The sequence below is a fragment of the Bombus affinis genome, chromosome 6, assembly GCF_024516045.1.
Source record: "Bombus affinis isolate iyBomAffi1 chromosome 6, iyBomAffi1.2, whole genome shotgun sequence".
NCBI classification, from domain to species: domain Eukaryota; kingdom Metazoa; phylum Arthropoda; class Insecta; order Hymenoptera; family Apidae; genus Bombus; species Bombus affinis.
Window position 1 is genome coordinate 6,459,305 of NC_066349.1, and position 26,402 is coordinate 6,485,706.

A 26,402-nucleotide genomic window follows, 5' to 3' on the forward strand; every position below is an offset into this window, starting at 1 on the left:
TTACATGTGCTTAGATTAACATATCGATAGTAAGTCAATTATTATACAAATAAAACTTATACATATATTTTTGAATTAAGGCAGTATCTGTGTTTGAATAATATATATTAGGTCATCACATAAGTTCGTGCCGACTTTTGTGTATACATTTCATGTGTCGATTTATAAACATACGACAATAAGGGACCAATGCACTTGAAAAATAAACAATCTTAACATATATAACCGCTCGAAAAACGGAACGAACTTATGGGATGACCTAATAGAACTAAATGGTAATATGATATATTTGAGCAAATATAAACAGATATATTGTATAGAATTGATAGTTTGAAGATGTAATATCATTGAGGTAGAATATTTTAAACATTATGTACATATAAAGAAGGAAAACAACATTTTCATGATAAAATTTGTTTTGCTAAATTGAAATATAAAATTGGCATTAAATCATTTCTGTTAATTTCCTCCTTTTTTATTTATATATATATTACACACTTCTCGATCAAAATTCTACATTTGTAGCAAAAACCTCAGAAAAGATTCTATAAAAAGAGCATAATGTACATATAAAGAAGGAAAACAACATTTTCATGATAAAATTTGTTTTGCTAAATTGAAATATAAAATTAAATATAAAATTAAATCATTTCTGTTAATTTCCTCCTTTTTTATGTACATATATATTACACACTTCTCGATCAAAATTGTACATTTGTAGCAAAAACCTCAGAAAAGATTCTATAAAAAGTGCATAATTTGTACTAGTAATACATATTTGATATAGAAAATGCTTTGTGCCAATTAACAGAAAATAAAACCATACACATTTATGGTTCAATTTACTCTTTTTCTTTTATTAATAGAGTATACTCTATTCGATAGAGTATTGTTTCAAATAACCAATTGTTCTAGCTACATATACATGTAAAACGTATGATTACCAACTTTCATCATATAGGGGAGTACCATCTCCACTTAGAGACATACTCCGGGGACTAGAATTTGTAAATGGAGTTTCTCTAGGAGATTTATAAGACGGAGTACGTGCAGATGGGGTTCTATTGCGCGGAGTTGCTCTCCCATTTTGATCTTCTTGATTTCGTGGCGTTTTTCTAGATTCATCATATCTTGGAGTAGTATTACTATAATTAGAAAATGAATTAGAAGATTGCTTTGATCGAGCCCATGCTTCCGCCGCTTTTGTCCAATTCGTTGCATTAGATGTACTAGTGACAGATCTATGTGATCTTGCAGTTCTATGTGAATTTGAATTCATTGCTGGAGGAATTGGTTGTAAGAATGGTCCTTGAGAGTGGCTGGGTGTTTGTGGATGATGAGGCGTGTGGTGTGGTGTATGATAGGGGGTCATAAACGGAGTTTGGCCGGAAGGCGTATAAGGCGTACTTCCATACATTCCATAATTATTAACACTAGCAGCTCCTGGAGTGTATGGTGGATAATGATGTTGAGTTTGATTTGCTACTTTCGAGAGTGAATGTAACATGTCGTGTGGCATATTCTGTGCTACCCTCTGTATTGTATCTGCATTCACTCCTGAAAAAAAAGAAACAGACAAAAAGGAAGTTAATTTCAGTAGAATAAAAATTATTATAGGATCCAAATTCTTAGTAATATGAAACTTACCATTCACTCCTGGAGTACCATTGTATGGTGTTCTGGAAGTCATAGTTCCATGTGGAGTACCAGGTGTAGCTTGTCCTGGCATAGGATCTCTAAAGTGTTCTTTGAACCAGCGGAACAAGTCATTTATTCTATTAAACATTTGATCTCTAAATCGAAATCCATCGGCTATTACAGTAACATATTCATGACGGCAACGAGTTCGTGGTAAATACGAAAGTAAAAATTTTCCAGGATAATTCTAAAATGTATAACAAAAAATATTAATTTAATTGAAAAATAAAAATTTTGAAGTAGGAATATAAGCAAATATTAAATATTTTCGAACATACCTTAGTTGCAGATACAATATATGGTATTCCTCCAGGATTTTGCTTCTTCTGTTCCTTCAAAATTTCTTCTGCTTTATCTTTAATGCCTTCTACGCTTGTTTTGTAATATTTAAAATCTAAAAGTTCCGAAGCATAAGCAGCCATCGGATTAATATGTCTAGCGATAATTTCATCCAAATCTTCAAATTCTTCATTGCCAATCCATAAACTGCGACCCAAAGAGAATGCATTTTCTTTGCCTTCTTCCCTTACATCAATATGTTGATAAATATTTTCTGTAACTTTCCATGTTACGGTCAAATGATCGGCTCCCTTACTGCTAGGTCGTATTATTGCTTCCCCTTGCCTCATAGTTGGCATTAACTTTTCAGCTTCTGCAAAACTTATATTATGGAAACTAGGATGAACTATAACACGTTTTACATAAGTTTGTCGTTGTTGTAATTTCTTAGCATCCTCATCTGTTTTCATATCTTTTTCTTCTGCCTCTACTTCATAATAAACGTCTCGCTGAGGTCTCCATTCGTGATTTTTATCAATAAGATCACTCGTCTTGCTAGTACATTCGACACTAAATCGTTCTACTTCGATCTTAATTATACGACAATGAATTACTTGTCCGACACGTACTCTTTCCTCTGGACTAGCGACATGTTTATCAGACAGATTTTTTACGTGAATGTATCCAGATATTCCATTATCCAACCTTAAACGAATTCCAGTTGCTTTCCCCGGACATGCACCGGCATCAAAATGATTCCATACCTCGGACAATTCTGGAAAATCGTTTTTCAAGCAGAATGGGCATTGCCATAATCCGGTTTCATCATTTCGAACAGGATTCGCTTGATCTAATTGATCTCCTCGAGGTCTTCTATGGCTTATACCAACAACTGTTGCCAAAATTAATTTACCGACATAGAAAGTTTCCGGAGTTTCTTTAGTCAAAATATCAAATAATTGTTCAGTATTTAGAGATTGGTAAGGTACACGGAGATCTTTGTATCTACAATTCAGTTCAGCTCTTATATCGTAAAGAGTAATGCACTTGTTTCCAAAACACTGTCTTTCAAGCTCTTCTGCAAATGCATCTAAATCTAAATCTTTTAATCTTTCTGGTGATTCAAGAATTTCTTCTAGGGCACCAGCAGGATTTGCATTTTCATCATCATACTCTAAAGCATCTACTGCCATTTTTCTTGCCCATTCATATGTCTCTGGATGTACACGCGAGCCATCTAGTACTTCCACATATGCCTCTGTGCTATCTCCTAAACTATTTGTATCAATTTTAATAAAACCAGCACAATTGACAAACACTTTAGGTCCCATATGACATGCTGTTATAAGCTGTGTTCTATTTTCTAATCTCTGATTAGTTTGTTTCAAAATCTTAATCAGAGCCTGTGCTTTTCTAGGTCCCAAGCCACATACAAATTGTACTAGGTTTGCTGTATAAGGCTGCTGAACTGCTCTATTTAAATCTACTCCTACTTCATTTATACGATTTATAAATTCCAAATATAAATTTTCTATAAGATCATCTTTAGAAAGTTGATCTTGCAAAGGATGATATTTAAGGCACAGAATTTCTTCATCTATGGTACACAACTGAGAGAATTCTAATAGAGGATCTTGTATTTTTCTTGCTAAAGATATAGCTTGTCTTAACAATTCTGGATAATCTCTGAACTCAGATATACTTCTATTACTATTTGCATAAACTTTAGTAAGTTCATTATCACATATTTCCACTTGGATTGTAGGAAATTGTCCTTCTTTTGCAAGATTAGCTATACATTCTTTTATATCAGATACAATCATTAATGCTTCTCTAGATTCACCACTTACTACCACAACATGTGGTTTCTTTGTGGCAATAAAATTTTTAATTCCAAGCAACTGTGCCTTTTTCAATGTCTTTTCACTTTCCATAAAACTATTTTTACGTTTCAATAAATGCGGTAATCTTAGGTAATCAGTACATTCTCCTTCTGGAGAAATTATGCAAGCAAAGGCGGCTTGAGACGGATCAGGCACATATGCCAAACCCATCACACGAATTCCTTTGCTAGTATTCCAATCTTCGTCATCTTCATCGGGAAATTCACAAGTATATGGAGCAATTTTTATCCAATTGTACATTTTGCGGCAACACGCTTTCATAACACATTCTTTTGCTTCTAATAAAAGATTGGATCTCAATTCTTTTTTCAATTGAGGTATAATAATCCGATTTAAAGCTACTTCAACACTGCCAGTTCTTAATGCATTCCAATCTTGGACACTTTTACTAAATTCGTCCCTATAATATAGTTGCTTTATTTCATCGATATAATTATTGCTAGTATTTCCTTCTATCACGTCACTAAAGGAAAGTGTAATTAATTTATCTTCTTCTGCTACAATTAGTTTTAAGAATTGATCACCAACAAGATCCCGTACAGGTTTATTTTTAAGATATTTTAATCCATAGATGGCATGCCCTTCATCTATCTCCTTTATTCCTTTTTTAGTTGGTTTTACGGATACTTTTGCTCTCTCCATATACATTTCTCTAACGCATTTACGAACTAATGGTTCGTGCGCCAACTGAATCGCAACCATTAATTGTGCAGCTTTAAGTACTTCGTCACTTGTTGTAAATATTGCAGAACAAAAATCATTTGCTACTATTGCAGGTTCTATTGGATCTTGATCTACTTCATGACGCTGATAATTGTCTTGAAGATTTTCAGCAAAATGTTCGGGTGAGAGACCAAATTTTTTAATAAATCCGTCTAGGCCAGCTTTTCTGCAAATATAGTAAGGACCTTTTCTAATCGGCTGCTTTAATGATTCGTCTATTTCTTCTTCTTCATCTTCTACATCAGCAATTTCAGGTAGATCTTCTCCAAGTTGTTGCTGTCTTTTCTTCAATTTAGCTTCCCTTTGTGCTTGTTTTTTCTTCTTATGTGCACTTTCTTGCATGGATGACACATCCTGATTATAATACAACATAAAATGTCGATAAATATCATTTAATTCTTCAAAAGTTTGAGCATTTTTAAGTCGTTCAATATCACCGTCTTTAATAACTCGTATGTTGTCAGGTAATGGAGCATCTGGATTTTTCATAATCTCATCTAATTGAAAATTCCTCATCTTCTCAAAGAGTTTCACTAAATTTTCTTTTCTTTGTTTAAGTTGGCACCATTTTATGTCAAACTTATAAATTTTCCACAAATCATTGATGTTTAACTCTGGCAACACGTATTCTTTTCTATAAAATGCAATAAACGGAACTTCAAAGTTCTGATTACGCATAAAATCTAAAACTTTCTTAATTTTGCCGATTGTTTGCGGACCCTTTTTAGCTCTTTCTTTGGCTTCTTCATTTAGATGAGAATCTTGTATTGAAATTGTTGGTTGACAGAATGCCTGTTTATATATCCATTCAGCTTCAAGATCTAATTCATCCGAATCTTCCACTGTAGGTATAATGGGAACAACGCGAAGTTGCATACGTTCAGGAATGTCTGTAATACGAATCTCATTGTCCACATCGGTGAAGTGTCCACGTATAAGTTCACTAGGTTCATATACTTCAAAAATACTTTTCCTTGTGCTCTTTCTCTTAAGATGTTTTTTTGATCGCCTTGGGCGGTCTTCTGCATCATCATGACTATATTCATCATCTTCCTCTTCTTCCTCTTCAAACTCATCCTCTTCATATTTCCCAAATTCGTTATAATCAAAATCAATGCCAAAAATATCTTGGGCTTCTTGCAATGCAGCATCCGTATATGTAGGTCTTTTCTTTCTTCTCTTTTCGGTTATGGGTATTCCATCACCATCCACAATAAAATCATCTTCGTCATCACTTTCTTCCTCATCATACCTTTCCACTTCATCTCTGTGGTCAACTTCACTTCTTTCTTCATCCTCGTCTCCAGAACCTTGAAACAATTCATTGGCAATAGCATCTCTTCCATCGTCTATCTCTTTTTCTTCTTCCACTTCTGACTCTTCATCTTGTATTTTACGTAAACGCTTAAAACGACGTTTCCTTTCAACTTTAACTCCTAAATTTTCTTCAAGTAGGTCATAATCTTCATCTTCTAAACGATCATCAAAATCTTCATCATCACTTTTTTTACGTTTTCTAGAATCAGCAGATCCATCGCTATCTTCACCATCATTGTCATCATCGATAGGACTATCATCAATAAGTCCGGGAACTTCTCCATCATCTTCTAGATATTAAACATACATATAATTTAAAGGAAGATGTTTCTAAGTATCAGTAAATATTAATTTACATATTATTAATGATGTATAAATCTTGACTCTAATATTTAATGTATAATGAATAAATAATATATATATATATATATAATAATGTCTAAATAATATATATAATATGTATAAATAATATATATAATGTATAAATAATAATATTTAATGTATAAGTAATAATGTATTTCCTAGGACCTTAAAAAGCTTTGAAAGAAACAGTAACTAAATACTTTTTTGTATCAAAAATTTCACATACCTTCGTCGTCATATTCATCCTCACTGTCCTGCATTGCTTCTAATTTTTTAAGTTTCTTCTTTTCTTTAACATCAAGTTGTTGCTCTTCCTATAAAATTATGAAACATTAGATATGTTCACAATTATTATATGTTCACAAATAATTGCACGTATTTCACTATTTTATTAGTTACCTCACTTTCTTCTGCTTCAAAATCCAAATAATGTGCCATTTTCTATTAGAAATATAAGAATTTTTCGAAAAAATATATAACAAAGCAGAATAACAGACGGAAGAATCGTACTACGGCGCAAGAAGCACTGACTGATCGCTACAGCTGTTTAATACTACGCGTCTATGGGTATTGTGATCGTCCAGAAACTTTCTTGGTGGGGCAACTTTCTTTGTAGTATAGTTCCTTAATCCGCCGCTGCAGTAAGTAGCGGCTCTGCGATCGAGTTATGAATAATTTTATATAAACAATTTTTTGTTAACCTTTATATTTCGAACATTTTTTGGTGCCAGAAAAATATGCCAGAAACTTTGGCATATTTTTATAATAAAATTTATTCAAAAAAAAAAGTTTTGCTTTGAAAGAAGAAAATTACAAGTTCATATGAACCACTCCTAACTCGACTGCGGCGACATCATTTTGGTGGAAGATATAAGAAACTTCTCGTCCTTATAAAAGATGTCTACCCCATCATAAGATTTTCTGAGCCCGTATAATGTTATTTATATAATGATGTGTTCACAAAGAAATACATTCGTATTCCATGTCCAATCAGCTGACTTGCAAGCAAAATAATTCGTCAAATATCTTTTTTTCTTTAACTGTATTTGCATAAATGGAAGTAAACTGATCACCATAATACTTTCTTGATTCATAATTCGTGCCTGCTGTAATTTGTAAATTCCTCAATAGCGTGGTAGTGCACACTGAAACTAAAAAAGGTGAGAACATGGCGAAACAACGTATGAAATGATCAGGATACGATTTTAAAACAAATAATTACTTAATCGGGATGACAACTAATGAAGAGTCCATAAATGACGATCTCTTAGAGAGACTCGTCAAAAATGATGAAAATAAGGTTTTAAATTGCCGGAGTAGTGCAGATAACATAGAAGGGCACAAATTACGACACGGTACGGACAGTTTCCCCAATATCAATGAAAGACCGGTTGATGATATTTCGATCGAATTTTTTTATAAACCGCACAGCATTACATTACTTCTCATCTCAATCGGAGCTGTAATATATTCCGCATTCACTAGGTAATTAAATATTCAAATTATCTTACTATACATATGTTAATTCTTGTAAATATCGGTATTAATTTAATACAGGAATACTACCAATGTCGAGGATAACATTTGGGCTGGAATACTTTGTATTATATTTTTTTTTCTGATTATATCAATACTTACATTTCCAAATGGACCATTTACGAGACCTCATCCTGTCGTGTGGAGACTCGTATTTGGCTGTAGTGTACTATATCTAATGGGCCTATTATTTATGCTGTTTCAAGATTATGAAACAATCAGAAAAATCTTTGTTTGGATAGATCCTCGTTTGGCGTCGTTTCACATTGACATGGACAAAGAATACGGTGTTAATTGTTCAGAAATCACAGTTGAAAAGATATGGAACCATTTAGATATTTTTGCAGTAGCCCATTTTTTAGGATGGGCCTTTAAAGCAATCCTTATTCGTCATCTTGGTATTCTTTGGGCCATTAGCATTATGTGGGAAGTAACAGAAATAGCATTTGCTCATTTACTACCAAATTTTGTGGAATGTTGGTGGGATGCTTTTATACTTGATGTTGTTGTCTGTAATGGTTTGGGTATTTGGGTTGGATTAAAAATTTGCTCTCTATTAGAAATGAGAGAATATAAATGGGTAAGCATCCTTGACATTGAGAGCACTACTGGAAAATTGAAAAGGGCAATGCTACAATTTACACCTGGTAGTTGGACTGCTATTAGATGGTTGGATCCAACTTGTACATACATGAGATTTGTTGCTCTATGTCAGTTGGTAATATTCTGGCAGGTTTCAGAACTAAATACATTTTTCTTGAAACATGTATACGAATTTCCGCCCTCTCATCCATTTGTTGTGGCAAGATTGGTATTAGTTGGAGTTATAGTTGCACCTTCTGTTAGGTAGGGAAGAATTATAATAGAATGAGCTAGATATATATTAAACATAAATTTTTATTACAACAGCTATAACAATTTATTACATAAGAACCATAATATTTTAACATAATTATAGGCAATACTACATGTATGTAACAGATCCAACATGTAGTAGAGTAGGGACTCAGTGTTGGGTCTATGGTGCAATTATGGTTACAGAAGCTTTGTTATGCATAAGGCATGGTGCTGCATTATTTGAACGTACTCAAGCACTAAACATTCTTTTGTGGCTACTTTGCCAGTCCCTAGTCTCAGTTCTTTGTGTCTATGGCTGTGTTCTGTGGCACCGATACTTTGAGGTATTTAGTTTAAAAATTAAATTTGAAATTTTGTAACTAACTGTATGGTTATTTGTGTCTTTTTTTCTATGCCCTTTGCATGATTCTTGTCTTTTCAGACAGAAAAGAAAACTACTTCAAAACAGTGTATCACTCAATTAGACAACAGTCATCTGGATGTAACCCCTAGCAGTGGTATGTGCGATGTCTACTACATTCCTCTAAATAATGTTTAAGCCGATAGTGTACTGGGCTATTGACATATAATTAACTGGCTGTTAAATATAAAGCAAGAGTGTCATATAAATCATTTGGAATCTGTTATTTGACTGAATGTTATAAAACTCAAATAAATTTTGTTATGGATGCTTTTGTTTTTTGTTATTGATATTGAAAAATATGAATTTTTATACCTGTTTACATAAGAATATATAGATATATACCATAATAATAAATGTAAAAATAATTTAAGAACAATTATACATATGAATGCATGAAAATATTTTTAAATTAATATACATTTTATTATATAAATATACATTTTTTGTCACAGCTCAGTCCATCATTGGTAGGTAGAATATTGGACTAATGAATGTTTGTAACAATTTATGTGTGTTCTAGGGGACATGGTTCATTCTACAAAATCTATGGGTTTGCTGGAAAAGAAGCAGTTGTAAACAAATCCACAACAAGGAACGTTCAAGTTAAGGGTGAATTATTTACACTGTCAAATTTTCTAGTCGCATTATAAGATCATACAAAGTCGCAGTTTCGAATGTAATAGGCTGTTGAATACCTGAGTTCGTCTGATTTTTGCATACTGCGCCTGTTTGCGTGTGAATGTTATGAAAAATATGTTCCTGAGAATAAATGAAGAGCGTCGTTACCAATTAATAACGCTTTCTTATAAAAAAATTGACCATCATTTACGAATCGTAGTTTATATAATTACTGCGTCACGTTACGTTATCGTAACTTCTTCGTTGCATTGAATATACGGAAATGCACTGCATACATAACTTGGCATTATCCGTGAACCTTCTGGACAATTCCAAGTTTCACCGAGAAGCCTATTGTTGGATGCAGAAACAAAAATATGAATTCGATTTGGTAACTGTTCATTCTCATACAATGATATATACGATGACGTAAGTGGAGACTTTGTGCAGTACATCTATAAAAACCATGATAAAAAGGTAATGGTAATAGTCATAACGATTGTTATTTTATTCAAAATGTCAATGCCATAAATCTTACTATAACAAGAGTACCTGAGCATAGATGAGGTAAAATAACTTATTGAAATCCAGTTCAAGCCATGGAAGAGAAAGCCACGATTCTCTAGACATCAATTGAGCCAAAGTATCGTAAGCTAATCTGAGTCCCATCGCCTCGGACAGACGTTCATTTAAAGTCAATTGGGAAATCTAAAACGTGTTTAAACAAAAAGAGAGTCATTGCGTTTAAAAAGACGTACCTAATTAGACGTATTACTTTACAACAATATTTTTGCATCGTAACGATTTTATAGAAAGAAAACAAATATATGAATTCACCTTATAAAGTACGTTCTGTCCTGTAAATGATAATGTCATAGCCATAGAATTTTTATAGAGAACATTTCGCTGATAGTTAATGTAATCTTTGAAATTCATGTTTGTAGAATCATCATCGTTTAATAGAGAACTGGCATTGCGATTTCCATTCCAATAATAGATACCTAGCGATATATATTAAAAAAGCATATTTAAAGTATAAGATTTTTCCGAATTTTCTTGAAAGTATACTAATAAGTTACAGATCTATAACATTGGTCACTAGTATATTATAAAATTGTATATTGCTAATATACCAGTTGCGTCAAAATGATGTGCAATTTGGTGTGCTATTATGTTACCAAGTGTCGCCAGTTTTATGTAATTAAATGAAGATTCATTGTATTTCATGGACCAATCAATTACACCATAAGGTATTACAACGAGGTTTAATCCGTAAATCGCGAGCCCTTTAGATTGGTATGGTGTTGCGTAATGTGTCCATCTATATATTAATGTATATAGTTCAACAACTTTAAACTATTTCATATATATAATTTCAATTATAAACTTACATTTGTGCAGAATGCCCCGGCTTTGTAGATAATTCTGCATATATTAATTTTCGGTACCTTTGCATCAAAATCACTGAATTTTCGAAATAGTTATTTGTCAGATTTATCTAAAATTAGACTATCGTTAACTTGTCATTCAATAACTTTTAGTTATTATAGTATTCTTTAATCTTTTTTGATATTATATAAACAATTATGCACATGTGCTTATTATCTCATTAGAAACCGAAATAGTTTTTCGTACTTGGTTTGCTAGAATTTTTTTATAAGTTGATTCGCTATCAGTATAATATGAAATATCAGGTACGGCAACATTAAGATTATTTATTTTTGCAATCAATGCGTTACGTTCCGCTTCTGTAATCCATGTTACATCCGTGAGTTTTAATTTTAGGGTCTCCTTAAGTGTCTCAAATAAACTATGTATCTATTAAATTGTATGATACTGGTTAGTCATCTAGTAAACAATCTTTTCGAGTAATCAGAGTATATAAACTTACAGTTCTATTCATATACGTAAGTTGATCATTTGTGAACGAAGAAATGTATAAATTCGAAGCTTCCGGGATTAAAACGTTGGCAGCTACACGAAGGCACTCTTTTTTAACATCTGGATGTTTCGATATAATTAACTAGAAACAAACAAAGACAAAAAAAGAAATGAAGAAAAATACAATACAGAAAAAAGACATAAAAGGGGACATTAATCAGGGAATATAACTATACCTTGTGATACAGATTGTGTACATACAATCCTAATAATGCATTATGCAATATCATCAGGTCTTTTTCGAACTTTTCCAGATTTTTCAATCCTTTAGACAGAGCATCGTAAAAATAAACCTGCACTTTTACTTCCGGCTGAACCTTTTCGTTTGTTAACAAGTAAATTAGATGCGACCAATTTATCTACAAGTATGTTACATAATATATCCATTTGATCGAACGAATCAGCTTAACTTAAACGGGTGTAAACTCTTTCCCTTACGATTTTAAACTCGCTATCCAATTGTTTGACAGTAACGAGAGTGTAATTTTTCATAAGTTCCGCCTCGCGGATCTTGTCCTTAGACGGAAAATTCTGAAACATAAGAAAGAATCGAGGAAACGCGTTCGATTGCGAAAAGAACTCGATAAACTTACTGCGAAAAATTGTTGCAATATATACAGATCGATGTTAATGATTGTAAAATATATGTTCTGAGAAATATTGTACGTATTATTCAGCTCGTTGAATACCCCAAGCATCGTCAAGGCTTCGGAAATGGATTTTATTAACTTTTTCGTATCAGCCTAATAAAACAAAATAAGAAAAACACATTTGTTATAAGTTTTCATTAACAGAGCATGTTTTTTCTTATCTTGATTGATATACATATCTATATATGTACTTTGCACGTTTTATATTCCATATATAATTCTTCTAAATTCACTGTCTCGTTTTCTCTTTCAAATTTATTTGCGTAACAGGGTTCGTTATTTTCGTCTATCTCAAAAAGATTATCGTATGTCGTTGGGCTTATTTTAAGGGTGAATGTTGGAGAATATTCGTCAAGAACCGGAACTATGTCGAACAGTAAAGTGCTAGAGAATTAGAAAAGCAAACGATAAATATATTAAGTGAACGTGATATGCTATATTTTTGTACAGCCGTTGTCTTTAATTTCTTACCTGTTTTTTAATAATAGTGTAGCGAGTAGTTCGGTAAAGCTTATATGGTTTTCAGGCCATGTTTGTGAAGTATAAAACTTGCCTACCTTGTCTAACGTCTCTCTCGCTATAAGAAAAATGTTATATTATTTCTTATACATTAAACTTGTATTCGAAGTTAGAAACTAAATAATTAGATGTGTAATTTTTTCGTACCCATCTTGATTCTTTCTGTCCGATTGATACTCTCGTATTGCAGGCAACTGTTGTAATAGGTGGTGAAAATAGACGATATATTTTTCTCATTTTCTTCCTGCATTTGTCCTGATTCAAATTAAAACAATGTGTTGCATGTGAGAATTGCCACTTTTTATATTTTTACTTATTTTGTATACTTTTTTAAATAATGCTTCATAGAATACTTTATACAGAATTATTTAGAAAAAGGATTAGAAAAAAAGAAATATAATTTAGAAATAAAGTTAAATATTTAGTACTTGATATTACATAATATTTATCAATTAAGAATTGAAAAATATTTAAAGAATAGTTTATTGACAAAATAATTTTTTTTTATATAGTAAAAAGCAGAACTATACTCACCTACAATACGTTGATAAGCTACGTCTTCCAAATTCCATTCTACGATTTGAGGATTGTTCTCGAAATTACCACAAGCGTATTCATAAAAGTCTTCACATGGGTCAACCGTATGATTCATGTAAAATAATATCTTGCTGGCCAAATTTTTGCATTCACCCTCGTGACACACTGACTTATCAATTGGTGAACTAAAAGTCGTACTTATAGTCTCATTGTTTAATATTGAAGAATATTGTTCATTTTGTTGATCCTTAGTGGTAGATTTAATCGTGACATTTTCTTCTTTCATTGTCAATTTAATAACATATTCTGTCGACTCTTCGACCTCAAGGAGAGTTTCTTGATTAATATAGTCTGAATCAGTAGTAGTAAAAGTTTCTGTAGTATATTGGTCTGTAGTATCTGTTTCTTGATGTTCTTTTGTCGAAATTGATGTACTATTTTCTGTAATATTAATATTAGTCGACGAAGAATTATCGAATTTTTCAGTTGCAGCTTCCTTGTAAGTTTCCGTCTGTGATAAATCTTCCGTAGTAGTCTCGATATTAGATTTAGATGAAACAACAATATCTGAATTTGTATCATTTATTACACGAGAGTTTTCGGTGAATACTTCAAAGTTTAATGTTGTTTCTGTTTCTACTTCTATTGAATTCATTTCATCTATAGAAGTTGTAGTAATTAATAATTTAATTGAATCCGTAGTACTGGTTGTTCTTTCAGTTTCATGTTCTGTATGATGTTCGTGGTAATAATGCTGTGTCGATATAATTATCTTTATCAAATTGTTTTCTTCCACAATTTTCATAATATCAAAAATAAACTTACCTGCGTTGTCCCTGCATATTCACCTTTTTCTTCAGAATTGTAGGAGCGGTATAATTTCCACGGTAAACTGACTAGGATAAGAATCATACAGAGAAAAAAGAATATTATCAGTGATAAAACACAGCTTCTATAAGACTGGTCCCGTCTTGCTGCTTTGGCTGCTTCCATATTAGCAATTTGGTAAGAACCTCGAGAAATCATCTGTTAAAATATAATCCACTACTTATTCACATAGACATTAGTTTTAAGATATAATACTTTTAGTAGTACCTAAAAGCGCTGTATTTTTTCTACTGAACCAAACTCGAAATGTTAATGAAAGAGAGGAAGTGGTAATTACAATTTTATCAACCACTTCCTGTTAAACATTATCTTAAAATGCGCCCCAGCATCCGTAGCAAGCGGTATTATAATATCCTTTTGCTAATTTGTAAGAACGAAGAATGGAATTCTATTAGTACGCTAAAGGGGAATTGAGTAGAATGAAATACACTCACTGACACAAACATCTTTTTCTTTAATACATCCATAAATTCCAAATGGCCTAAGGAAGGCGACATTAAAAATATTTGAGATAGATAGATATAAGTTATTTATATTAATATATTTTATAATACAATTATCACAGATATGTAAACTACAAAATATTATATATACTATTATAAAATGCAACTTGCAGTTTGCCAATGATCCCATTGCACGTAGTATGACAACTTATCTACAGTCTAGACTATATTATAATATTTAAATACAATTAAAAAATATATTTAAAAACTCTATTCGCCTGCCTGTTGTACCAAATATGTATCAGTGTTGCGTTTGATTTCATTGTCCGTTGCATCAGATTTAATAAGAGCTTCGATTGCTGAACCGATCTCTTTTGATACAGAAATGTTCTCTATCTTTTTGGTACAGACATCGTCTTTATAATCATTAGACTTTAACATTTCAGAGGTGATCTGAAATAGGAATAATTATATAATAGTATAAGTTACTGTATAATAATAAGTAATAAATAACAATAAATGTTAGTTTTTCAAATTGTATAGTTATGTAATTACTTTTCTTTGTATTTCTTCAGCCTTAAATTTCTCTACTTTGTCCTTATCAGCAAGCCCAATTGCAGTCTTTGATGATGTTTGTCTCTTTGGAGTAGGTTTCCTTGGTTTAAATGAACCAGAAGCTTTCTTAGGTAACTGTGAACTCATGTGCTTCTTAGTCTCGTTCGACTGATCGCAATTATGAGTTAGCAACTGTTCTTTAGTTTTGAATGCCTATAAAAGAATTTTTAAACATAAGTATTCTACATGTATTATGAATTTCCGATTTATCTAATCGAATATAACACTTACGTGTGAACAAATTTCACATTTTAAACTATGTTTATTCATTTCATGATGTTTAAGAGCTTGTGCCCGATGGAAATTACGATTACAATGACTACAACTAAATCTTTTGATATTGCTGTGTGTCAGTAAGTGACGCTTTAATTTATCAGGTCGTGAAAATTCACTCATACAACCTAAGTAAGTTCTGAAGGGACACTTTAATCTCTTTGTTAGATCATGAATCAGCATATGACGACCCAAACGATCTTTTCTCTTAAATCTAGCTGGGCAATGCTATAATAAACGAATATGTATATATGAAATATAAAACAATTTACAAATTTTTTAATCGGCTATAGAATCACTCACTGGACATAGAAACGGTGTTTCCTCGCTATGTATTAACTTATGATTGGCTAAGTATTGCTCAGTTTTAAAGGCCTTTCCGCAATCCTCGCATGCAAATCGCGCAGATGAGGCGTGTGTTTTTAAATGACGCCGCAAAAATCGTTCGATCAAGAAACTCTTTCCACAATGTAGACAAGCATAGTCATGCGTTGTGGTTTCTGTATGATGTTGCAAAGCCTCCAAATTAGAGAAGGAGGATTTACAAACAGAGCAACAGTAATATTTCTCTGTTGTTTTTTGTTTTTGGACGGAGTGAGCGTATTGATGAAGCCCAAGATCAGACAGAGTATTAAACACTTCACCGCACACATGACAACGATATTCCGATCTCTTATGACTGCGAGTATGTTCTAAGAAATCTTCGAGTTCAGCAAACATCATACTACAACTACTTTGCACACATTTGTACACTTTCAGTGCTAAGTGAGAGACTATAAGATGGCCCTTTAGAGCTTTGTACGAATCAAATATTTCTTTGCAAAACTGACAATGATAGGTGCGATCTATGCTTCCATCTGGTGGTGCCTAGCAATGATCATGAACTATTAAAAAACGAAAAAAAATTACAAGCCTGTGCAAAAATGTTTAAAATACCTCTGGGGGTAAGGAGTGTATAGCGGTCCCGGGCCATACTTTATGTGACGACATATGTTTTTTAACGTTTGATTTCTGTGCGAATGCACGCCCACATACAACACACTGATATGGTTTTTCCCCTGTATGAGAACGTTCATGTTGTTGCCAATAAAATTTTTTTGAAAATTGTTTGCTGCAATAACCACACTTATACTGCAATAGAAAATTTTTATTGATAAATATGCAACTTTAAATAAAGACATTATTGATAATCACAATTTATCATCTCATTAAAGTACATACTTTTAAGTTTTGTGTTTGAGTAGCAGTAGTTTCAGATTCTGTTATTGAATTTTCAGTCATTGGTACGTCGACTTTATGTGTATTGTTAATGTTTTGTTCTTGAGAAATATCACTTTGGAGAGCTTGAGGTACTTCGTTTGAATCATCTTTTATGGGATCGTTATCCCCTGGAATAGTGGAGTTTGCAAAAGTATCCAAACCTTCTGAACTTAATATAATTGGAACACTAAATGTGGAATCTGTTGTAAAGTAATTAGCACCTTCTTGATCCATACTATAGTAAATAAACGATACATCATTCATTGAGAAAAAAAATACCTTTTCATATACATTAAACACATTCAATCATATGTACGCATATATGTATATATTTACCTAAATAGCATATCAGATTCTTCAAGTATAATTGGTTCACTAAGTTGATCATTTTGAACAAATGTTTCTTGTGGATGAAATTGTGATACATCTTCGCTATTGTCTTCTGTGTGAACAGTCTGAGTTTCATCATTCACCAAAAACTGACTCAAATCTACTGTTTGCTCTTGTGTTTTTTGATGTGTCCTTTTGTGCAGCACAAACATGTGCAATGATGTAAATTGGCTTTTGCATTTCCCACATTGAAATATATCTTCCTCATCTTGATCGATTGCTAAATACAAAGCATAAAAATATCCATTATAAATTTATCTCATAGAAGCTTCTATGATATAACAATTTCAATTAATAGGTTATCAGGGTTACTTCATCAAAAACCCACCTGATTCTTCAACTTCAGTTATTAGAGTCTGAGACTCCAATAACGATTGCACAGAAGGACTGTCCAATGATACACCTATAAAGCAGACAAAATAATTATCATAAATTTTTAAAACACTATTTAAATTTTCTTTTAAAGAGAAAGATAAATAAGATACTTGTTGGTTAACCCCACCTATTTCTATGATAGAGAAGTTTTACCTGTTAAAGCGTCGAAAATAGATTGCGCCATGTTTTGCAATAATATTAACGCTTCATTTTAAGCGAAATCAACGATCAGACTTTCATGAATCGTTTAATATGAAGAAAATGAACAATTTCCAAGTTGAAAACATACCGAGAATTTCTACGCCCTGCCAGCGTTGTTGCTGACCAGGCCAGCGAATGATAATCGATATGTCGACTATTGAAAACGATTCTAACCTCAGAATAGGACAAGTTGTTTGTAGTGTGCTTGTAGCATGAATGTAAAGATTGCTCAAATGGATTAGAATAGGACGCATTTTGAAGGTGCATGTGTGAATATTTTCTTAGAGTAGCTTTTTGTACAAAGGACACATAAGAATGGCAGCGATATTACGTGTGAAACGTAGTTATTATGATGAACCATCAAATGCTTTGGTAATTTCGTGTAAACGACAAAAAATTGCGGAAGATGAAGATACCGAAGATATACTATCAGTTCCTATAACCACACTTGCTAAATTTGCCGGAACTGTAAAAGAACAGGTTTGTGTTAAAAAGCGAAATATTTCTAGTTACCTGAACGTTATATTAAGATTAAGTCAATATTTATTTTATGATGACAGGATGAGAATGTGGAACATCTAATTCAAAGTTATGGGAAAGATGAATTACAAGCTAATTTCAAACAACATCATATAGATTCAAAACAGATTCTAAGTAAACTAAGAGAAGCAACAAAACAGGCTTCAGCAAAAAATCGTTACAAAGTAGTTAATTGTTTCCGATCATTGGATAATTCTAATAGTGAAAATTCCGAAAAAAATGTTCCTACAGTAGTAATAGATGTGGAGGACTCAAAATCCATAGCAAAAAGGGATTCTATAGGAAAAGTAAACAATATTTAAAAAATTTTTTTTGTTACTTCAATGCATAATTACTTACATAATATAAATAATGTTTTACAGGATGATAATTATGTATATGATTTATATTATGTTCAATCTGAGAACGATATGTTCCTAGATGATGAAGTATCTGTACATGCATTCGAACAAGAACTCGTTCATGATAGTTATAGAGATTATTGTGAAGCTGAATATGACTCAGAGGATTCTAATTCAGAGTCAAATTGGAGAAATGATTATCCTGACTCTAGTTATTCTGAAGGATCAATTAATGAAGATGACATCAGAGACGCTGTTATGAACATGAGATTAGAGGAGGAATCTGATTTATCTGAAGAAGATGATTTTGTTTATGCTGTTGACGAGGCTGTTGTAGAAAATTTTGGTTACAAGTATGCAAAATATAAAGCAAGGATGATGAAAGAGTTAGAGGAAGACGACGATGACGATGACGATGACGATGATTATGATAACTTTAGTATATGTGTGTCAGAAGATGCAGATGAGTATAATAATAATGAAGTAGATTCCGAATAGTTATTTAATTACATATAGATCTTTTTATACTGAAAGAAAATAATAATTGATGATCAGTGGTGTTAACATAATACATTTCCTAACATGTAAAATAAATTTAGTTAGTAAAATCGATATGTCTTTTTGTTTCTTAACTAAAATTATTTTTCAAATATAAGTATTATGTGTTTTTCCCACTACATAGAAGTAAGGGTTATAAGGATCTTAGTATTTTATTTATGTCTATATATTTATTACATATTTATATAGATATATTTTATGTGTAAAATTTATCTATCAAAATAAAAACAATAAAAAGTAAACCTAGACATCGAAGTGACAAAGGAAGGTGTGTGTATAGGTGTTTAGAAAAAGAACCGTTTTCGACGATATGGCATATAATAATATACCAAATTTATAATGTATAACAAATTGTTGTGTGGAAGTACCAGATAGTGATTTACAAATGTTCAGCAATAAAGTAGGTTCTCCGTTATGTGTTATTAAATCTTTCGTATTTATTTCGTAATGGAATATTGTGAATCTTGCTTTTCTTTAGACAGTAATTAGCAGGAGGCCTGTAAATAACATAACAATTACTTTTATAAAAGTATTTGCGAACATTCGCGTTTTATCTGACTATACTATTCGCCGAAATATGAAAACAATTTTTGTATAACTGAGATTTTTCGGATACGTTGCTCCAACGTTAAATGTTGGACAACGTTCGGATTACAACATTCGCATATTTATTTTTTCTTTTCGCTCTCTCTTTCTCTCATTCTTTCTCTCATCATCGAACGTTCACACGCGAAGAAACTCATGCCTTTAACGAACTCGTTATGTGATATGAATAGTACGCTGCGTATACGTGTAACACTGGCCTTAATTCTAATTTTTACATTTACGCGCTCGCAACGAATCCGTTACTTGTATACAAGTACAGGCGATGCTTTATTTCTTTTTTTGATTGCAATGTAATGAAGCAAATGCGTTGGTAAGGATCCAATTACACCGTATCCGAAATTCGAAGAGAAATACTAGAGACCATTAATTTATTTTTACTCTCTCGCTTGTTATACGTTCGGGACTGTTGGCAAAATGATAGGAAACGATTCCGATCTTTCTTTCTTATGGCAGTCTGGATACAGTTATCAACGTATTTACTCGCCGAGATTATGAGCGCGATTTATGGACAATGAAATCATCTTTTATATATATATATATATTTATATATAATATATTAAATGTCATATTGCAACTTAGCGTTTTCACAAGCTGGAAATTGGTATCATTTAGGATTATTACTATATCGTACCGTAATACTCTACTTGGCTACTGTACAACATTTTACACTCATCGTTTACTTTTCCGTAATTCCTTAGGTATGTTTCGATTATCAATTACAACTACGAGATTATTGAAGAGTCATGAGATTGCACACCTTTCGTATCGGTCGATCGTGACGTACAAAATCAGCTGCACCGTGAACCTAATTGCAACCACGATCCCTTTTATACGTGGACACACACATCCATTTCACAGTTTCACTTTGGTATATCCTATTTTACTTTCCCCACTAATATCCAATCTTATCTTTGCCTAATTGATCCAAAGCGAAACAGCAAATCAGCCGTCACGATCGCCTAACTTTCCTCTTACTTCTACTAACATCCTAGCTTACGTTTAACGTAGCTTCTCCTTCACGATCGTTCACGCACCGCGTATATGTACACGTCGGATAACTGAATTTATAAGTACAAACAATTCCCTGGATTAACAGAAATCACACAACTAAATCGGATAGTCGGCAATTATGTTATATATATAAACTGGCAACAATTAACAGTCCCATAGGTTGTCGAGAGTCTTTTTAAAGTACCGACGCCTCGGTCCTGTTGCTGGGAGGCGTCGTCGCGTGACTGCTCGAATTATTATTATTATTATTATTATTATTGTTGCTCGCCTCGCCGGCATGACTCGAACAGTAGAACTTCTTGTGAGCAATGAACGTGCTCAAGTAATTGAAGCTGATGTCGCACGACCTGCAGTAACGCGGGCCGCTTTTGTTGGGATCCAAACTTTCTTCGGGAGGTGGAGTGTCCTCGCGTTCTTGCTTCACCTTGTTGGTTACCGTCGGTGGTGGCGGTGGTGGCGGTGGAGGTGGCTGAGGACTCTTCCGAACTTCGGTTTTCCCATTTACTTGCACCTCGCCAGGGATTTCTTCAGGAGTCGTAGCTGGAGCTGGTTCTGGAGTCGGCAAAACCGTTTCGTCGTCGAGCACGCACGTTATGTAATTTTCTTCCTATAAATGACGAATAAACAATATAAGCTTATCAAAGGATTTACCAGTTGAAAATTGTTTTTGTACAATATGGAGAAATCGTTCGAGTCATAAGGACATCAATAAATCAGGGTATAGATTACATTTTCATAATGTCGATTATCTAAAAAGTGAAAAAATTTGACAAGTTGCTTTTATTATGAGCTCCACAATTGTAAAATTTTGTACCTGTAGATCGGTTCCACGTTTCTCAAAGTGCATTTTGATGTGCGTTCTCATTCCCCGTAACGTATTTCCTTTGTAACGGCAGATCGTACACCTGAAAGCCTTAACACCTTGATGAGCATCCATGTGACGCTGAGCTGCTCCGGCTGTTGGACTAACCGCACCACAAACGGGACATCTCCAACCTCCAGTCGGTCCGCTGCTACAGGTATGGGTGCCTCCAGGTTCAATTATAGTCTGAAAAAAGGATATTAAATTTTTAGTCTTTAGAGATGTATATAATATTATTAAAAATATAGTATTAATGAATATTCTTTAAATTGAAATCTAATAGAAAATTATACTACTAATTTTTTATTAAAGAAAAATCTAGAGAAAGTTTTGATAAAATGAATATATATAGAGGAAACGATACTAACTTTGCACTTGGAGCATCGCGAATGATGTTCCTGAGGTTCTGGCCTTTTAGGACAGTAAAACGCTTGATGAGCTACCAGATTATCCATAGAGGCGAACTTGATACCACACGCGGCACAGATTAATTGCACCAAAGGAGGCGAGGGTGTTCCAGGTGGTGGAGGACTATTGCTGACCGTTGTCTCTCTTGCCTGACAATAATGCTTTTTATGTGCAACGAAGTTCTCATGCCGACAGAACACGATATTACACTCTTTGCATCTGAAAATCGAACAGTTTTCTATAATTTCCGGATCACCTGGATCCTTTTACGTATCAGTTATATACAATAAGCTGAATTGTTTATCAGTTTTTTAACTGATCAATTTAAGATTAAAATACTAAAACATTTCAAATATTATTTATTATACAAGCGAGAGAAAAAGAATTTATCGTTCTTTCGTCGTTTTAGTATTTTGATTTTAATCTATTTTAGTTTCGTCTATTTTATTTTCATTAACTATATGAAACAAATTGTCACATTGTGAAAACGTCGGAGTATCTTACCTCGAGACACCTTGCTTCACAAGAACCCCAGGAACAGGGGGTGGTGGAAGTTCAGCCAGTCTGAGAGCGAGTTCCGTCGGCGGAGGAGGTGCAACCGTTCCAGTAGCCGTAGGAGCAGAACCAATGGACCTTGCTCTAGGACTTCCGCTTCCTCTTGACCTAGGACTACCAGGTGGTGGAGGTAGAGAAGAGGGTGCCGGCGATACCCTGTTCTCTTTTTCATCTTGATGAGCTGGTGACTTTCTAACGCTCAAATCGAGTGGCGCTGAACCTGATGGCGACGTCGACGATGCCACGACGGACGCTGGTGTCGTTGGTTTGTTCGCTGCTCGGAGAACCGGTGAAGGTTCGACCACGGTGTTCTGTGCTGTGGTAGCCAAACCTCTTGTCATCGGTTGAAGATGACCTACAAAAGAGTGAGACTTGTCAGTTTAATTCTTGGAATTGCTTTTTGGATTTTCGTGGGTATGAGATTCATAATTTTAACTCGTATATGTATTCATAAGCCGCGAATTTAACTTCATTAAGATTTCCAATAAATGGAGTTCTTCTACCATGATACGATTCAAACTTCTCTACTTATTTTAACGAATACAACAGTTTCTTAAATTTTAATCGCAAGCATACAAGTAACTTGGAAGATCTAAATAAACTGTTATTAAAACACGTACCATTTGGAAGAAGAAAACACGCAGTATCAGGCGCGGGCAAAGTGGGTGCTGCCAGGACACTAGCACCTCGGAACAAAGAGTACGGTACAATCAAAATAGGATTTGTAGGTAGCGCCAGACAAGGTTGCGGAGGCGGCGATTCACCGGGACTCGCGCTCGTCGGTGGCGAAGCTTTCACCGACGAGGAAGCTACCGTAGCTGCTGGTGGCGTATCTTTGACCACGTGCCTAGTACTACAATAATGCGTCTTGTGCGCTCTATAAGTCTTCAGGGAGCTGAATCGAATATCGCAGTTTCTGCAATATCTCTCCGCCTCTTCGTTCAAGGAGCCATTCGAGGCATTTGCCGCGCCACTTCCTGGAGTAGTAGCTGTAGTCGGAGCGGTTGGTATCGTGGGTGGTGCAGGAGATGCAGCATGCATTCTCATGTGTCTGTTCAACGAGACCTTCTTGTCCGCGCTGTACGAGCAGTGAGGGCAGGCATACGCTTTTCTCACTTCGAATTTGTTGGACTTTTCCTCGTCCTCTTCGTTGGCAGTGTCTTCCTCGAGTCGGGGACGATGAGCACAGTAGAAAGTGCGATGCGCTTCGAGGGTGCTCGCTGAGCTAAAACGGATGCCGCATGGAGGACAGAAGAGAGGTGCTGGCCTGGCTGGCTCCACAGTGATCGTCTCCTTGCCATCGGTTGGAAGTACGAACAAACGACCTGAGGCGATTGCTGCAATGTTAGTTTCTTCGAGTGAGTTGCATATTCTGTCTGTAGTTCTGTGTATTTCAAAAATAGCTGATACATTAACGGTGTTTTGTAAAGAACTAGAGGTATAGTTATCGAGAAGTAATATTTTAATATCTTTGGTATTTTGACATTACGACAACCAATAGTTTAAAACTTACGAAGAGAGCAGAAAAACACGTTTAATCTCAAGACTAAATAGAAAGACAATCGTGGTATCATGGAATTAATTCTGAAGCGATTCTTTCATTATTTTGTACGGTTGAGAAATATGAGCAGGTTTGATATAATAGAAATAATACACAGACTAGTATTACAGCAGATTGTTTTATTAATTAATATTACCATTTTGAAGTCCAGCCGGAAGGGGTGGCACAGGATTCGGTGGCGAGGTATTTTCCGGTTTGACGGTGAGCGCGACTACGGCGGAGGGCCGAAGAGCTGGATCCGTCGCCAGACTAGGATTGAGTCTCAGTCTTGGTGCAGCTTCATCGTCGAGTTTCAACTTTTTCTCGGTCGGTGGATCGTCCGTATTCGATCGTCTCGACGAGTCCTCCGAGTCTCGCCTGCACATGGATTCCCGTCTTCTTGTCGAGGACGACGAAGAGGACGACGATCTCGGCTGACAGTCCTCTTCTTTGACCATGACCAGATTGGACTCTTCGTCCGTGTCTTTCGGACTCGATTCTCGCGTCTGATTGGATCTCGGGGTGACATGTCGATCTCTTAAGCTTCTTGCAACCTGTGCGACAAATATTTACAAATTTTGTAAGCGAAGTTACCGAGTAAGTAATTTCACAAGACGAACGAGGTAATTTTTACTAAGCAAGTAAAATTCTAGCCTTCTATTCGTTTTAGATATTTCTCGGGAAACGTATGAGACCTAAGCTTTACGAAGTGAGATACTATTTATCTCAAAATAACCCACAAGCTTTACCATCATATTTGCGAACCGATCGAGAATAAGATCGTTTGTTAATTTTTACGCGAAACTGATCAAATGTTAAATATTAGGTCGTCGGAAAAGTTTCTTTCGTTTTATAAGGAAACAATGGATGCACAACATTTTCCGTTTTATATTATTTTATCGAGTTATGTATGATCCATTTTGTTCTATCAAAATAAAGATCACAACGTTCGATAGATTACGTTTCATGTTTGTATAAAAATGTATTGTTGTAACAGACGGGACTGTAAAAGAAAGACACTTTTCGGACAACCTAATATTTACCTCGATATCTTCGGTAAGACTAGCCAGTCGTTTCCGAGCGTCTTCGGGGAGCACGCTGAGCCTCAATCTGATATCCTCAGCGGCCGAATTCGCGATCGCAACGGACGAGGAAGGGGGATTCAGTCTCGGTGGTGGCGGTAAACTCGATTCCTCCTCGACGATCGGCGCGATCGGGCTGGAAACCGCCGATCCACCGCCTTCCACTCCGCTGCTCACCGATGGTGTCTTCTCCGAGTCGCTCCATTCCTCATCCTCCCCTGCAACCATAAAGAAACATTACTTTAATTTCTATCAATCTTCTCAAATGGAAATACCATTGCAACTAACAATTCAATGTCTCCGCACAATAATCTTCCTTTACTTCAGCCAAAACAAAACTCACTAACAAATTTGTCGATCTTAATAAAAAGGAAAAATAAAATAAAATAACAGAACGATAGAACCAAGTATAATGTATCGTCCATAAATATCCTCGTATATTTCAATATTAGATTCCTACGTTTTTTCAGCCAATTCCAATGATAGTTTATAAATTCCTCAGAAACGACCATGGCCCGTGAAGACGGATCCACGTGGAAGGAACGTTGTCTCGGCGGAGTCGGAAGTGGTGGGCGACGGAAAAAAGTGAGAAGAAAAAGAAATGCCCGGCACGCACGTTAAACGACGCGTCTCTATGGCCGTTCGACTCCCTAATGGTCGTTCGCCACGCCAGCCTTTGCGTACCCTCTGTTCCCTTCTCCCTGCTATTCCTTTCACCTATCTTTCTTTATTCGTCTATCTATCCTTCTGCCAGCTACCCCACTCGCTGCACCCTTCGCACGCCTCTGCAGGTCCCCACCATTCGACGAGGCGCTTCCTCGGCGAAAGGGGCTACTCTCGCATCGAAATCTGGGATAAGTTCGACACCATGGGGTTGTTCGACTTATTACCTATCCACGGCATCCTATGAAACGACGCGCACGCTTTCGTAGGATCTGAAAACACTTTTTGTACAATATAATTTGGAAAGTTTCAGGTTCGTCAGACTCGCGACGCTGAAACGTGGAATCCGACTAAATGAAAAATTTCGATTTCGATGTATATCTTGGATTTGACTTACGGATCGAGGAAGTTGTACCGTGAGAAGATTTCCACTGGACGGCTTGTG

The 26,402-nt window shown here is 34.6% G+C and overlaps 6 protein-coding genes across 8 annotated transcripts in view; 2 read left to right on the top strand and 4 right to left on the bottom strand.

Moving 5' to 3' along the window:
* Positions 1 to 269: 269 nt before the first annotated feature.
* On the bottom strand, positions 270 to 6,586 carry LOC126917367 (transcription elongation factor SPT6-like; the record flags this gene model as incomplete). Its single annotated transcript, XM_050724119.1, has 4 exons — positions 270 to 1,557; positions 1,648 to 1,885; positions 1,977 to 6,211; positions 6,511 to 6,586. Coding segments are annotated over 4 exons (5,166 nt in total), but the record flags the coding sequence as incomplete, so codon positions are not given.
* Positions 6,587 to 7,168: 582 nt separating this feature from the next.
* LOC126917322 (phosphatidylserine synthase) lies at positions 7,169 to 12,300 on the top strand. The gene is made up of 5 exons (XM_050724085.1): positions 7,169 to 7,769; positions 7,842 to 8,666; positions 8,779 to 9,001; positions 9,100 to 9,175; positions 9,602 to 12,300. Exons 1-5 carry the CDS (start codon positions 7,516 to 7,518, stop codon positions 9,655 to 9,657), a joined length of 1,434 nt encoding a protein of 477 aa, XP_050580042.1. The 5' UTR covers positions 7,169 to 7,515; the 3' UTR covers positions 9,658 to 12,300.
* LOC126917368 (neprilysin-1-like) lies at positions 8,700 to 14,482 on the bottom strand. Its single transcript, XM_050724120.1, has 15 exons — positions 14,172 to 14,482; positions 13,344 to 14,100; positions 12,957 to 13,064; positions 12,762 to 12,867; positions 12,482 to 12,674; positions 12,234 to 12,383; positions 12,079 to 12,171; positions 11,817 to 11,999; positions 11,591 to 11,722; positions 11,335 to 11,517; positions 11,091 to 11,197; positions 10,833 to 11,020; positions 10,537 to 10,700; positions 10,252 to 10,407; positions 8,700 to 10,154 (listed from the first exon to the last, which is right to left on the bottom strand). The coding sequence occupies exons 1-15, from the start codon at positions 14,370 to 14,372 to the stop codon at positions 9,942 to 9,944; spliced, it is 2,934 nt and encodes a 977-aa protein (XP_050580077.1). The 5' UTR covers positions 14,373 to 14,482; the 3' UTR covers positions 8,700 to 9,941.
* A 186-nt stretch (positions 14,483 to 14,668) lies between these two features.
* On the bottom strand, positions 14,669 to 17,932 carry LOC126917316 (zinc finger protein 341-like). Its single transcript, XM_050724071.1, has 9 exons — positions 17,744 to 17,932; positions 17,544 to 17,618; positions 17,162 to 17,435; positions 16,787 to 17,060; positions 16,502 to 16,696; positions 15,869 to 16,432; positions 15,524 to 15,793; positions 15,233 to 15,445; positions 14,669 to 15,130 (listed from the first exon to the last, which is right to left on the bottom strand). The coding sequence occupies exons 1-9, from the start codon at positions 17,772 to 17,774 to the stop codon at positions 14,948 to 14,950; spliced, it is 2,079 nt and encodes a 692-aa protein (XP_050580028.1). The 5' UTR covers positions 17,775 to 17,932; the 3' UTR covers positions 14,669 to 14,947.
* Positions 17,933 to 17,970: 38 nt separating this feature from the next.
* LOC126917330 (probable RNA polymerase II nuclear localization protein SLC7A6OS) lies at positions 17,971 to 19,284 on the top strand. The gene is made up of 3 exons (XM_050724100.1): positions 17,971 to 18,271; positions 18,352 to 18,618; positions 18,694 to 19,284. The coding sequence occupies exons 1-3, from the start codon at positions 18,107 to 18,109 to the stop codon at positions 19,168 to 19,170; spliced, it is 909 nt and encodes a 302-aa protein (XP_050580057.1). The 5' UTR covers positions 17,971 to 18,106; the 3' UTR covers positions 19,171 to 19,284.
* A 245-nt stretch (positions 19,285 to 19,529) lies between these two features.
* The window catches only part of LOC126917310 (zinc finger protein ush), a 202,203-nt gene continuing 195,330 nt past the window's right edge, over positions 19,530 to 26,402 (bottom strand). For 2 of the 3 annotated variants that reach the window (XM_050724058.1, XM_050724056.1), the window contains exons 2-8: positions 25,256 to 25,512; positions 24,370 to 24,766; positions 23,293 to 24,009; positions 22,622 to 23,027; positions 22,078 to 22,336; positions 21,662 to 21,895; positions 19,530 to 21,454 (exon numbers count right to left, since the gene is read on the bottom strand). In XM_050724058.1, the coding sequence (XP_050580015.1) occupies positions 21,023 to 21,454; positions 21,662 to 21,895; positions 22,078 to 22,336; positions 22,622 to 23,027; positions 23,293 to 24,009; positions 24,370 to 24,766; positions 25,256 to 25,512 (2,702 nt within the window). In that variant the 3' untranslated portion in view covers positions 19,530 to 21,022. The remainder of the gene's footprint in view (positions 21,455 to 21,661; positions 21,896 to 22,077; positions 22,337 to 22,621; positions 23,028 to 23,292; positions 24,010 to 24,369; positions 24,767 to 25,255; positions 25,513 to 26,402) is intronic. The other variant, XM_050724057.1, reaches the window with a different exon arrangement.